The sequence below is a fragment of the Plectropomus leopardus genome, chromosome 10, assembly GCF_026936395.1.
Source record: "Plectropomus leopardus strain MGB_pleo_1.0 chromosome 10, ASM2693639v1, whole genome shotgun sequence".
Classification (NCBI taxonomy): Eukaryota; Metazoa; Chordata; class Actinopteri; order Perciformes; family Serranidae; genus Plectropomus; species Plectropomus leopardus.
This window is the reverse complement of record NC_142185.1, coordinates 17,665,505-17,680,347: the sequence shown is the minus strand read 5'-3', so window position 1 is coordinate 17,680,347 and position 14,843 is coordinate 17,665,505. Positions and strand designations below refer to the sequence as shown.

The 14,843-nt window shown below is 38.4% G+C and overlaps 2 protein-coding genes across 5 annotated transcripts in view; one reads left to right on the top strand and one right to left on the bottom strand.

Annotated features, from left to right (window-relative positions):
* galnt13 (polypeptide N-acetylgalactosaminyltransferase 13) overlaps positions 1-9,987 on the bottom strand; it is a 48,703-nt gene extending 38,716 nt beyond the window's left edge. For 3 of the 4 annotated variants that reach the window (XM_088083188.1, XM_088083187.1, XM_042495121.2), the window contains exons 1-2: positions 9,508-9,987; positions 4,037-4,331 (exon numbers count right to left, since the gene is read on the bottom strand). In XM_088083188.1, coding sequence (XP_087939314.1) covers positions 4,037-4,178 — 142 coding nt within the window. In that variant the 5' untranslated portion in view covers positions 4,179-4,331; positions 9,508-9,987. The remainder of the gene's footprint in view (positions 1-4,036; positions 4,332-9,507) is intronic. The other variant, XM_042495123.2, reaches the window with a different exon arrangement.
* A 2,978-nt stretch (positions 9,988-12,965) lies between these two features.
* rprma (reprimo, TP53 dependent G2 arrest mediator candidate a) lies at positions 12,966-14,086 on the top strand. Its single transcript, XM_088083873.1, has one exon. The coding sequence runs from the start codon at positions 13,215-13,217 to the stop codon at positions 13,521-13,523; it is 309 nt and encodes a 102-aa protein (XP_087939999.1). The 5' UTR covers positions 12,966-13,214; the 3' UTR covers positions 13,524-14,086.
* Positions 14,087-14,843: the final 757 nt, after the last annotated feature.

Sequence of the window (14,843 nt, the reverse complement as noted above, 5' to 3'; positions counted from 1 at the left end):
TCATACGGACTGTCTGCATGGAGTTTTCTTTTCTTTAATTTGTCTTACCCAGGTCAAACATCTTCATGGAAGTGCAAACTAAATCAGTTACAATGAAGTGCCAAAAAGGAACAAAGCACTCCACATATTAACACTGCAGAAAACATTCTGGGCTACATGGGTCTATGCAGCATCCTTTCCTTACCGAAATCCAATAAAAAGCACCACTCCAAACAAATTTAACTACAACAACAACTACTAAGTATGTCATGCAGATGTAAAACAGACCATTGAGTTTATCATTCCAAACTGAAAAACACTGACATTGGCTTAGAGCTGCCTGCACTGATCAGGCATTTAAGGCAACCATTCTTTAACAAGGTCATTATCAACCAGGGTTAGGGTGGTAAATGGAGAAGAAACAGTCACATCCCACCGCAGGATTGTGCAACTCATAATACTTAAGTAACTTTTTAACCTATTTTTATCTCACTGTTAAAGTTTGACAGTTTCTATATTTACTGGATGGTTCAGTCAGAGACGATCTTATCAACATAGGCATGTTTCCAGCTAAAAAATGGAAAATGGCAGAAAAAATGTTGATTTACTGTTGCACAAAGTCAAACATTTAGCAGCCACAGACTGAGATACAGGAGATGATGAAGACCAAAACAGAGGAAAAAAAAACAAACAAAGAAATAAATAAACATATATTTGTCAGTTGGCCAGACACATGACTCAAAATGACAGGTACTTTAATACATTCAGCTCTGCATCCTCTACTTGTGTATAACTGTTAGCCATTAGGATTTCATCAAGTCGAGTTTGGACCAAGTATTCACGAGACGAGCTGAAACTCGCAACTCCTTGCAACGCTGCAATCTGCAACGTTCAAAAAACCTGCCAGTTCAGACCGATGCAACTATAAGACAGTCTATTATCTCTATACCAACTACTCACTGTACTTATATTCCAGCTTTAATTTCCAGCTTTTCAGGCTTATTGTGTAGCTGAATTTAATTTGTATCCTCATAAATTTAAATGAGGATATTGACAGCGAAAAACTTGATACCGTTGCATTTGTAGTAGTGATGAAACTGCAAAAACAAAACAAACTGAGCGTCAAAAGGACCATATTCATAGTAGCGATCCAACATCCGACACTGACACACCGCAAGGATGGAGACAGACATTCGTGTCAAAGCTATGGGCATGTAAATAATAAACTCGGGCTCAGAATGGAGGGCTGTTGTCAGAGAATACAACAAGCACCTGATCATTAAACTTATCTCTAAGTTGATTGGCTGTTGAAACTGGTGATGCACCTTACGTTCTAAAACCAGCCGCTGGTGACTTGACAAGCTGTGTTGCAGACGACAACATCGGCGGCTTGAGCTGACTTGAGATGGGCCGGATCAAAGCGCTGCAACTTTTGTCTGCAAGTTTGTCAAACTGTTTTGTCTCGTCACAACTCTGTGGTTTGAACTGGGCTTAAGGTGTACTGTCCATCACTTTGTTTAACTATTATTATTTTTCTCCCTAGTGGCCAAGGAATGAATAATTCAGCTTTAAGGATTCCTTTCACTTTGACTACAAAAACATTAACTGAAATGTAATTAGTGTGACCCAAAAATCAATTTGGGTTACCCCTGAAGCCCATCAAAAAGTGAACATGTGAATGAGTGCAGAATATGTGTAGGCTGTTCAAAGCTAAATGAGGAAGAATTAACAACCCACAGTGTTATGGAAAACCAGTATCGGAAAACATTCTCAACACTTCATTGTGTTTTGCAAATCACCATATTTAAGCTTTCACAGTAACTTTAATGTAACATTAGACTTCAGCATGGTAATCAGTCTCAGTAGCTGACAACTCTGCCTCATTCTAACCTTAAAAGCAGCTTAGCGAGCCTCTTAGAAACCTGCTTACTGCAGGGCATGTGAGGAAATGAACTCTGCTACACAAGCACTGTGGTTTAGGTTGACCTCTCAAAGCTACACAAACACGCACACAGGATCATTTCAAGCTGCTACAGTTACATTAACTAGATCTTTATCAGTCACCTTAGACAATCAAATTAGACTGGTAGAGATTCACTACATCACAAAACTCCAATAATAGCTTTGGCATTTTTTACATAAATAACCATAAATCTCACCTTTGTCACATTATTGTCAAGGATTAAAGATGACATATTTCTACAGATTGTTTTTCTGACCTTTCAGGCAAAGTTTTCCTCTCAGTCAACTTCATCGTGTTAATAGGATTTGTGACAGATGATGAAGATTAAGTTAAACACCCTGCTGAAATGATGGAGCGTTTTAAGTCTGCAGCTTATATCCACAAGCCGAAGCTCGTTTGACTCCATGATGCCAAACAAAAGTAAGATTTTACAACATCAAAAATGCAGAGACCCCAAACAAAAAAGGGCATTATCTGTTTATGCTTCCTTCATTTACAAAGTGTTCCTGCAGCTGAGTTATTGCATCAAATAACCAAACAACTTCTGCAAGGTATAATGGCACTTGTTGTTTTTGTTGTTGTGGTGGTTGGTGTTTGTTGTTGTTGCCATTCAATTTAATTTCTACAGGACTTTGCTTTACTGTAGTTGTTTTTAAATGTGCTATATAAATAAACCTGATTTAATTAGATTCTTCAAATTGGCATGTAATATTAAAAAACAGATTGGCATATGCAGATTGGTGCCTCATAAGCAAACCTGCTGTGTGCTGATTAACCTGGTTGTTTTGTGATAATAGTGTTGAAAACCGATCTATTCCACATCCAAGCATCTGAAAGAAGGACGAAATCAAAGCTCAATTTCACCTTATTGTAAATCTTAATAAATGCACTTGAAACCAGTGTAGCTGAGATTGTCTGAACACAGGTATTATTTCGAGATAGAAATCTCACTTCACCTATGGAAAAACCCACTCTACACTAACTGCATAGCTATTAACAGGTAGTGATTTTCATCCTGTATTTATTTTGATTTGTGCTGTGCGCTCCTGGTTTCAGTGCACTCCAGTACAATATTAAATCTTGTTTTGGAAACTACAAACTTGTGTTACATTACCAACTCTGTCTTCTAGAAATTACTTTGTACATTACTTGATTGCGTTCATAATTTTGTTATGGTGACACTTTATTCACTGCCTGGATTATGTTCAGAGACAATGTTACTTTGAGTTAATTAAATGCTACATTTATGCACAGTGCTGGATTTGCAGAAAGGTGGTTGGGGTGGATGGCCACATACAAAGTGCAGGATTGTGACACCAGAACTTAAGGTTTGTGTCCACTCTCTGTTTGTGGTTAAGCCAAAAACAGCAGTTTGCTGTTTTTTCAGGCTTCCTCTATAGTAAAGCAAATATCTATAAGGCTGTTTGAAGACCTTTAAGAATTTGCAATGTACATTTATCACTATTTTCTAAAGAGAACAAACAGTTCACTGATCAATCGAAATATAAATCAGTGAAATTATTAAATAATTACAGACCTAGTGTAGGACATTTTCAAAATAGGAAAATTTTAAAAGTCATAAGATGCATCTGACTATTTGAGTTAATAATGACTGGAATTACCAGGTGCAACATTTTCACAATACTTTGGTCAAGATACATTATTATGATTTTAAACATTTTATGATATGTTGAGCATTGCTTAAACAAGTATTGTGATTTATTCCCTTTTTTTGACTGCAAGTTATGTCATGATCTGTAGTAAAAAAGTTTTCAGTCTGTTCATCTCACTTCAATTGTTTTTACTGCCACAAAATGTCTCTAAGTGGACTGCAAAAGCACTTGATTTTGTTATTTTAGTATGCTGCCAAAAGTTCAATTTGTATTTGCAATGTCAATAATTTTTACAATAAAAGATGTAATTCTGAGCTTGTATCGGTACAGTATTGCCAAGCAAAATATCGACTGCGGTATCGATTTTTGTCCCCTCATTCCTTGTAGGAAAGGTAGAGAGAATAAGGTGTACATGAAGACTTTGAGCCTCGTCGCATCTACTCTGTGAATGAAAGGTGTAGCAGCGGTGGTGTGGACTCACCTCGCAGGGCAGGAAGCAGCGAGCGGTCTTTCCTATCATCACATTTGTTACATTCGCTGAAGTAGAGCAGCAGGAAGACATCCACCAGCACCCACACTAAAGAGGTGGTAAGCACCACCTTACAGTAGACAAAGCGTCGCATCACCTCCCCCGGACGTCAGCCAGGCGAGCCAAACAAGGGAGGGTCACAGCGAGTGCTCAGGAGCGCTCAGTCTGCTGACAAGGCGTTTGAACTCTGGAGACGGGGTGAGGAAACAGGGAGGAGACCGAGCAGGTTTTACCGAGAGGCGTCATCCTACAGGAGAGAGAAAATACTAAATGAGGTGGTGGCATTTTTAAATCTTATGATGACAGGAATCATTATTTTAGTCTCCCTGATGAGATTCAGAGTGAAAGTTAATCATATAGCAACTATGATCTAAAACAATCAACACAGGAGGAAACATGATGTCAGCAAAATCTCTTAGAAGCCACATTGTAAGTGGATCAATATTTTCTCTTTTGTAAAAGTGATTAGTAATCATTTCCTCCAGACTTCATAGTGCTACACAGTCTGAGAGATTTTACTTTTTTTATTTCTACATTAGTGGAATGTCACATTATACAAAAGGTAGAATAACAGACAGACAAACACACAACTACATCAACAGACAACAGATAATGAAACAAAAAGAAAACAGATATTGTGATACAGTGCGCTTTATAGAAAATGTAACTAAAGAGTGAGATCTGAGGCAAATGTGCAATTGAGTATGTTAATGGGAGAACTACATCAATATTTGTTAACATATGCAGGTGGAAAAGGGAAAGAAGAAAAGACACAATGACACAAAAAGTGAAAAGAAAAATATACAAGAATGTCTACACTACACTCTGTTTTGGAGGCAGATAATTTGTAGCCTGGTCTCATCCAGTTTAAAACATAAAAACTACATGTTAACATTTGTTGCATTTCAACAACAAGTTGGTTTAGCACTAAGAAATGCACAGTCTGGTCTCACAAAATTGTTACAGGAGATTATAATGTTGAGACTTTAAATTTAAAATTACTGACTTGTCTGCATCGAGACAATCTCTTTCAAGAGACAAACGTGATGCATCTAAGAATCAATTTTTCCTCCCACCTCCATGTTTGAGAGTTCAAACAAACACTAAAACGCAACAGCTTCAACCAGGTGCTGCACACGCATGCCTCCACTCATTTCCCCTTTTTTAGTCAGCTGTCGTGTAGCTCATAACCAACAATTTCACAAAATCTTGGGTAGGTCTGAGGATACATTTTGACATGTTGTGTCTTTTTGTGATAGGACACATGCATTGCCACCCTTCATCCTTTTAGCCCACTACCATAATCACAAACACCTTCTCTCTCTCTCTCTCTCTCTCACACACACACACACACACACACACGCACACACACACACACACACACACGCAGACACGCACCCTCCATGCCAAATTTTAGCCTCCTAGGGCAAAAACTGTAGCTGCCAAAGGTCGTGGAAATTTGGACCGTCTGACCGACCAACCAACAGAGCTATCCTTACAGCTAAAAAACTGATGGTGGGGTGTCCAACAAGGGGTTAAGTGTTAAATGATATTTAGCAGGCTCAGTTTTGGCCAGATGTGACTGCTCCACACTAAACACTAAACAGTGGCTTCAATAATGTCATCACGAAATTCAGCATTTCCACTATCAGTTACCTTCATTAAGTCATGGCAGGTGGCCAAGTCAGTTTGTAGAGCCACAGCAAACCCTGGCATCATGTTACCTCACATAAAAATCATCCCACTGAGCTCCACTGCAGAAGGTAAACAGCTTTTACATTTGGGGAAAGAGAGAACATGTCTAAAACCCAACATCAGTATGTGCAAATACTAAGGTTGGACGAATATATCAGCTATCAGCGATTGGCTGAGTACAGTTCTTGTTATTGTGTGCCAGCATATTTTCACATCTAACGCTGTGAATTAAGTTTACTTCGACCAAAGAAGAGCTGGTGATTGTTGGATTGCTGTTGTTTAATAATTTCCTAACCCTAGCAGATACCCTTAGCAGGTGTTAAAAGTTGGATTGGTGCATCCTAGTTTTGACCGAGACAAGGTACCAACAACAGTACAGTGTACAGTTATATAATGCAGTCAGTGTTTAAAAAGTACCTCACACATGTTTGGCATTTATGTAAATCAGTTTCCTATGAATTATCGGCCCACATGTACACCAGTATCAACATATGTGCACTTACCTAATAATAATGAAAAATATATTGAACATATTATTTATCTTATATATTTTATATGTTATCAATTTATCTTTTATCTGTAAATCTGTAAAATATGTACCTATGTGCATATATATATATATATGCATATATATAAATAATGCCAAATTAAATTTGTAAGGGTCAGTACTCCAGAAGATGGAGACGGGGCAGTCCAGACGGAGGTCCACCCCAGATTTATGCATCTTTTTTTTCTTTAATAGATTTGGCTTGTCTTCGCTATATTTTTTAAAGGGGTGTCAGTGGCTTGCTCTCACACAGACCTTTACAAGAGTCCACTGGAGGTCATAACCAACTTCCCACATTGGATTGACCCCAGGCCCTCCACATTTTTTCATCTGAAAGGACGAGTGAATGCTCATTTCCCCTTTACAGACTTCTCCCACTTCATCAGTAGTGCTGCTCCGACCATCTGGGAAGCTTTCACACCAGAGGCAATTTGTGGAGGTTAGATATCTCATTGGCATGGAATGTATGCCTCGCAATATTTCTGATGAAAAACAACATCATTTTCTGTCAAACAGGATTTCTACTTGACTGAAATTATAGGATTTTGTTGACTGAAAGGCTTATGAAAGAATAATCAGAATAGAAGTGGAATGATGGGGAAATGCTTTCAGCAACAGAGAAGCAAACACACAAATACCCAGTAGCTTTTGAGGCATCAATAACAAACATATAGGCTACAATATAGTACTACTAAATGAAGTACATAAGGTATGCATGACATTGGATTTTTGCCAAAATCTGATATGCCAATACATAACAACTCATTTGGCTGATAATCGTTACCGATATCAATATATCCACTTTTTTCCCCCGCCTAGTTTTAATGATAATCAAGTCTCTTCTGTAGTGGCATTAACATCATATCATGCATACTCTTATTGTGATGGCCCACCAGCAGATAAAGACATGAAATAATACAATGCTTTTTGGTATATGTCATATAATTCATTGGGCAAAATAAGAAAAATACTTCAACTTATGGTTGATGTTTTGTATGTTGACTTTGTCAAATAAAAAAAAGGAATAATTGTTTGGTGATATCGGCAGAAAACAGCATGTTGGCGGATTCCAATATTTCATTTTAAAGCCAATATCTGCCCATACTAATGATGTACAATTTGATTGTGCATCCCTACAGTGCATGTTGGTTTATCCTAAAGGAAGAACATCTTGTGGTACATGGCATAAAGTCAAATGCACATGCTCAAAATGTAACATATCCTTTATTAAAAATAGACTTGTGCATTAAATTGCAAATGCATGTATGTAGTACCCCATCCTTTACTTGTACAACTAGTGGAAAATGCCTGCAGCACCTCCTGTGGGGAATCTGACAGATTTCCTTATCTTTCACTTGCAGCATGGTAATGATTTTGCTCTACATGCATACACACACACAAACACTAACACACACACACACACACACACACACTGTCCTCTCCACTCCCTGTCTAAATGTCCATCACAGGGTTTGAAACTGTTGCCCTGAGCTAACTCTTATCTCATTCAAAAACAAGGCAGACTCCGTCCAGCTGCATCAAAAGCGTCAGCTTCAGATCACTGCACGGCGGATGATTTCGGCTAGGCAGCATTCACACAACATTCACTGACTTTTAATCCATGTAGATGGACGTGATGTAGACTTCCAAATAATGATCTAATCCAGAAAAAAAGTCCCAGCAAAACTCTGCTGAAATCCATGTCTGTGTGTAGCATATCACCTCCACTCACACCGTAGACAGATCAATGATGATGATGTCTGATGATATCTGTTTGCATCTCTAACCATCTGCTTTGGTGTGTCAGTGGCAGAGACATGTTTGGGTTTGGTACCACCAACCGCGCTGCCAGCAGCTTGCTGGAGTCTCATCCGAAGAAGTCTGAGTCAATTAGTCTAACCATCTGCACAGAGGAATATTTCTCCCCTGCTGTACATGGTGGTAAAAACAGGTCCCCCCAGTCTTTATAAGACACTTCTTACAGTATTTTCAAGACAAGTGTAAACCACCAGGCAGTACTAATTGCTTCATAAAGTGACAGTTAATTGTTGTGTTAGCAACTCCCTTTGTTGTGAAACGTCTGGTGCAGTGCTATGAGCTAACTTCCTCATTCATGCAGTTCTTTTTAAGCAAGATTTTTGTTCCTGTTCACAGCAAAACAACTGGTATTGAGACTGGAACTGTAATCTGAGCAGCAAACATCTGAAGAGAAAGCTGGAAAAAAATGGTCAAATCCAGCTTCTTAGACATGCATTCACTCAAATGTAGCCAAAGCGAGATAGCTTTTTGTAACGGACACTGACTGTGATTCAAGTGCCTTGCTCATGGGTACTTCAAAGAGAGCACTCATGTGTTCAGACCTATCAAGGTTCAAACCAGCAATCCTCCAGTTACCTGTGTCTCTACTGTCACAAGCAGAAAGTTTAGCTGTGTGTCAAACATCAACACTTTTTCAAGTGCAGAACAAACTGTGTCTGTGGCATCAGATATTGGAAAAACTTGGAAAGCTTGCATTGACTGATTCATCAAAATGTATTACAACAAATAAAGACTGAGATTTGCCATATTTCAGAACATGTGAAAAAGGGGGTTGCATGAAAAAAGATAATGCTGGAGAAAAGGAAATTGTTTTGAGCCTGCTTTACCTCAGCGGCTGGCAGTTTTCTCTCTTCTCTTTAAGTTTTGATGTATATCAGCATTGGCACCAGTATTGAAAAACACAGATCTACACCCAGCCTTACCAGCAACAGCAGGTGATTATAGAGCTGATCCCAATAAGCCCATTAGGCCAATGACTGCAGCTTTTTTTTATAAGCAAAACAACACAAAAAGATTAAATTTGCCATTGTGGTGGTTTAAAGGTGTGATGTACTATTGGCTATGCAGCCTATACACAGACACTCTGACCATATTCCTACATTTATGTGCATGCACATTATTATATATTGATTATTCTATGGTATACAGGAGAAAACTGGAAAAGGCCAACGACAGCAGCTGATGAACACTAATTCTCACCAACACATACAGAAAAATAGAGTTATCTTAATTTAATGAAGCGTGAAATTATAAGCATCATCACTGAATCCACTGGCATGTCTTGCAAAGCTATCACACCACGACGTTGTATACCCAACGGAAGGTCTGCAAGCGACAGAAAATGAGAAGACTCAGTGCTTACCTAAATTATGGATGGAGTGAACCAGTGACCTGTTCCTGCATCGCTCTCAGGCAACGTGTTGAACGCAGACAACATGACCCGATACACAGCAGCCTACAATCAGTCGCTAAATTAAACCGGCTGAATTGCTCCTGCAAACGCGCAACGTGTCGAAACGACACCTAAGTTACAGTCCATCTCAATACAAAGTAGTCCACAATGCAGTGTCATACTGTCCGTCCGGTAAAGCCTCTCGTGGTACCTGTTTGGACTCCTTCATACGATTTGAAGCTAGTTGAGCCGCAGTAAACGGGCGAACAAGACCAGACTCCATTAACGTCCCCAATTCGTGTTCACGCGGATGCGGTCAATGTTTCACAACGTCATTGCATGCACCTGTTCTCCGACTGAATATTATAACGGCAAGAGGACAGGCAGGCGAGATAATACTCAGCACAATCTAACCTCAGCTCAGACCGACCTTCAAAACGTCTTGTTTCTCTTCTCTGATTGGCTAAAGGCGACGTCGCTCAGGAAATCCTCTCCGAGTGGACCGTCCGTCACGGGCGTCTGGTAAATGTAGGCTCGTGCACCACCACAGCAGGCAGAGTACAGTGGATAGTACTGCAACTTTAGTATGGACATGCGGAATATCTAAGGCTATATAATATTCATGTATTTATTTTTTGCGTGTGATACATACAAAATATAACATGGATATAATTGCATGTGTCATATACACAAATATGTACACACACACACACACACACACACAGGATAAATATATGACATACGCAAAATATTATATATATTCATGTGTGTGCTATTTTGTTTGTTTGTTTTCATAAAATGATTTGGCAATAACATTGTGCATGAGAATAAAGCCATTTGAATTTGAATGTGAGAGAGGGGGAGACAGACAGACAGAAAGACAGGTAGACACAAGAGAGTTTATTTTTAATAAAAGTCTAAGTTTGATGAATTAGTTTAATTATTTCCATTTAGAGACCAATAGCAATTATTTTCAGTTAGATATTTAATTTTTAATTTTTAATCAGTAATCTATAAGTATTTTTAAATGAGTTTTATTTTTATTTTATTTTATTTTATTTTATCTTATTATTATCATTTTTGTTTCAATTGATTGTTAACATTTTGGTTCACCACTAGCTTTCAGAAATTTTTGCCTTGAATTTAAGTTTTTGTATTTTTGATTGTTGTGTTTAACATTAATCCATAAAATTAAAAGCATATTAATAGTTTTCGGGTATGAAATCTATTTTCATACCAAACCGTGCTGCAGGGAGGCATCAGGTTAAAGTAGGCCTATACTGTAAAGAAATTTACAGTCAGATAGGTAAATACTGAAATCAACACCATCAGTTACATACACCTTGGTGTGCATGCATGTTAATGAGCCAATTAATGTAAACTGTCAATGTAACACTCTTTTCTAAATCACAGCTATTTTGAGGCAGGCCTGCAGAGAATCGAGTGGAACAATGCTGCCATCTGCTGCTATTGGTAAGAGACCTTGATGCATTGGCCTCTGGGCAATGTAGTAGATCAGATCTAAGCCTAGCATTTAATTAACATTCAGCACTTCATGATAACTCTAATTTATTGTCAATGAAGTACTGTCAGAGAATGTACACTGCCTTTTTATTTAATGCTCTAATTATTTCATTAAAATCAACTGTAATGCAACATATGACAAATACACGTGGTAGTGTGATGCACTGTGAGATAGATCTAAATGAAATTCATAATTGCATATGTGGTGTTAATAAACACAGTGTCCACCACACCTGGCTTAAAGCATCCACTAGATGTCAGTGCACATCCTGGTTTTCATCACTGAACAGCGAGTAAGACTTCATGTCATGACTTTGTTCAGCTGGGTGGAAAATTTGTTAGAAAATTAATACAAACAAGAAAACAAAACACGCTTGCATGATGAACACTTCCACTTGGTTTTATATGTAAAACATCATTTTGGTGTAAAATGATGTCTAATGGTCACCAGGAGACTTTGACAGAACATCTTCAACCTCTGCTTGTTGTTGGTTAGTTTTTATTTTACCTGTTCTGTATAGAGGACAGTAGATGCTGTTTCCTTAGAGGACATTTTGACATATCATAGTGGGGAAAAGCACACAGTAAATAACGATTAATAATGAATGAATTTTATCTTGCTGTTTTATTTCAGGGTCCTGGTACTGTGGATGCTGACTCACTGTCAAAATGGCTTTCTGGGTCTTGAATAGAACAAAACTATTATTAATGAACACCTGTGCTTTGTCATGCTTATTCATCACCATCTTCTTGCAAAAAAGTCTGTAATGGGTAATAATCACTTTGTTTTAAATATGTAATTGTGATAATTATAAATATAGTTTTTCACCAGCTTTTTTTGGCTGTTAGCTCTAATTTCTTTCAGTTTGAGGAACATTTCTTATCAAGTTTAATATTGCCTTTTCCCCATGTTTTTGAAAGAAATCAGGAAAATTTGCTCAGGGTTCAAAGAGGTTTAAATACTTGTGTAAGGCATCCAAAAGCAGCTCAAGTAAAGTGATGTTAATTCGGGTTTCAAAGGGCTAACAAAGATAGAACATTTAAGAAATAAATAATTATAATATGAATAATAATAGCGACAAAAACAATAATGATAATAACAATATACATATGAATATAACATTTTTTGTGAGTTGTGTATCTGTTGTGTATCTGCATAATGATTCATTTTTCTTCAAATAAGAAAATCCCTCTCAAGTTTAAAAATCACCAAACAGGGGTCTCCAATCATTTTTGATAAGTTTTGCAAGGCGGGAGCCTGTAAAAGGGGGGCACAAATTAAATCAGAGTGGCAGTGCCCCCCATTGGCCACCCCTCGGTAATGCCACTGCTTTCATGCCAAGATACATTTGATTTGATTTCTTTATTTCGACAGTGTGAAAAAAAAGAATAACAAATAAAAAGAACAATAAACATCTTGTAAACTCTCAATGTACACATTGATAAATAACACAAATGAACAATATTAAATATTACGTGGCCAAAAAAAAAAAAAAAAGAGTTCGACGAAGTACACTTACAGCAATTTAACCTTATAAAATAAAAGTAACTGATAATTACTAATTACTAGCCAAATACAAACAACAAAAACCTAATAAAGATAGGATTTATTGCAGGCTGTATATTATTAATGTGTTGTCACTCAAATGCATACACACACACATCCATACATGAATGCATGCTTACACACACACCAACAAATAGCAGGCTGCACACATACACACACATACACACACACACAAACATACACAACAGAACACAAATAGAACATCATGTACCACATACAGCATCCTACATGCCGTGGTGAACCTGGACAACTATGACGCGCGTGCAGTCTGGTCGTATGGTGGCGCTCGTGCTGTGTCATCCTGCCACTTGAGCGCTTTAACGCAGACATGTGTTGTCTGGCTATTTAACCGCGGGTTGGTGGATTCATTCCGCTGTGAAACTGGCTCCAGACCACATGAAATATCCAGTAATGCAATGCCAAAACAGCTTGTTGAACTCCAAAGGAACTTCTTCAATTCATTTCCTCATCTTCTCTTTTCACCTGATGACATATTTCTCAGGAATTGGCCCACACGCGTCTTTCCCTCTCTGCCTCTTACATCTCTCGCACTGAAAGTTTGATTTCTTTCCTGAAAAAAGTGGAAATGAATAACACCGGCTTCAACCAAACGGAGGGCGGACTGCTCAACAAGACCGAGGAGTTTTTCTGCTGCAACTTTTCCTCCGTGGTGACTGATAACGGCTTTGTGGCGGCTGCTCCGGATGAGAGGAGCCTCTTCATCATGAGGGTGGTCCAGATAGCCGTCATGTGCGTTTTGTCCCTCACGGTGGTTTTTGGCATATTTTTCTTAGGTTGCAACCTTCTTATAAAGTCAGAGGGGATGATAAACTTTTTGGTAACGGACAGGAGACCGTCCAAAGAAGCGGAAGCAGTTATTGTTGGAGCCTACTGACTGCTGAGGACCTCTCATAATGATTTGAATCAGATCTGAAGTCTGGTGGAGACAGATGGGAGACGATGAGCAACTGACTTTGCAAGCCCCCATTTTCGTATTTAGAAAAGCCTCAGAGGTAACCAAAGCCTGCTGGTGACTGCGGCTCACAGGTGTTCACCTTATTCCTTGTGGCTCTTTTTAATGCCAACAAAGACTCATGCATCTCCAAGAGGTACTGTGCGTTTTAAGCCTCTTTGTTTATAAAGTATTCAACCTAACACTGTTCAGTAGTTGGAGCACCGTTTGTCAAGCAGCATCCTTTGTCACGGAAGTAGCAATTTGCTGCTTAAAATGCTCTCTCATATTGCTAATGCAATGGAGAAATTAATGTTTGACATGTACTGTATGTTGTATGTGTTTTTGCATACAATATGCAACATATTAATGGCTGTATTTCTCTGGATTTCCTGGTTATAACTGTATGAGTGTTTGCATGGGCGGTGGAGAAAAGCCCAACATGACGTGTATCCTGTTAATTGGAATAAATTCGTTCTGTAATTAAAGTTTTCCTCTTAATTAAAGTCTATTTTTTCCTCCGTGAATATTGCCCCTCGCCACGCCCTCTGCCAAAGTGATTTAGATTTCTGAAACTAAAAGAGCTGACAGAGCCAATTAATTCAGATGTTGTGGTAATTATATAAAAAAAAAAACCCATAATGTAGGTTGTTAGTGGTGTTGAATCCAACAGGAAATGAGCATTTTATTTATTCAAACGGACATGTTTTCTCTGGCATATATGTGAGGAGCAGTGAGTAAATGGCTTGAACAGAAAACTCATTCATTCGCTTTTTTCACTAATGTTAATTAATTTTACTCGACTGAAAATTATTTATTTTCTTTCTTGAAGAAAGCACCCCAAATATAATAGTATTCCCATTATCTGAGGATGTTGTATATATATATTCTTTTATTTATCTTGGTCAGATTTTTGATCAGTGCACTGTTTTACTTCCTTCCTGTCAAAGCATCTGTTGTGCTCTGCTCCCTGGCTCACCCAGACGTCAGCTCCCCAGGGTGAAACCAGCAGCTTCAGAAATGACTTGTCTTGTCGACCCGGAGAGGATGAAGCCACCGGGCAATATGCTGCTGTCTGATTGCCCACCTGTGCTCCACATGCAGAGTTAAATAGTTTGAATCTGGCTCTTCCTAAAAAAAGAAAAAATGTCCTTCACCTCAGCCCCCCCTCCTCCTGTTTTCCCCTCAATGTCCTGCTTATCAAGGCCTTATTCTGTCTGATGATGGATGGCTGCAGCCTGTCAAGAAACACTGACCGCTTTC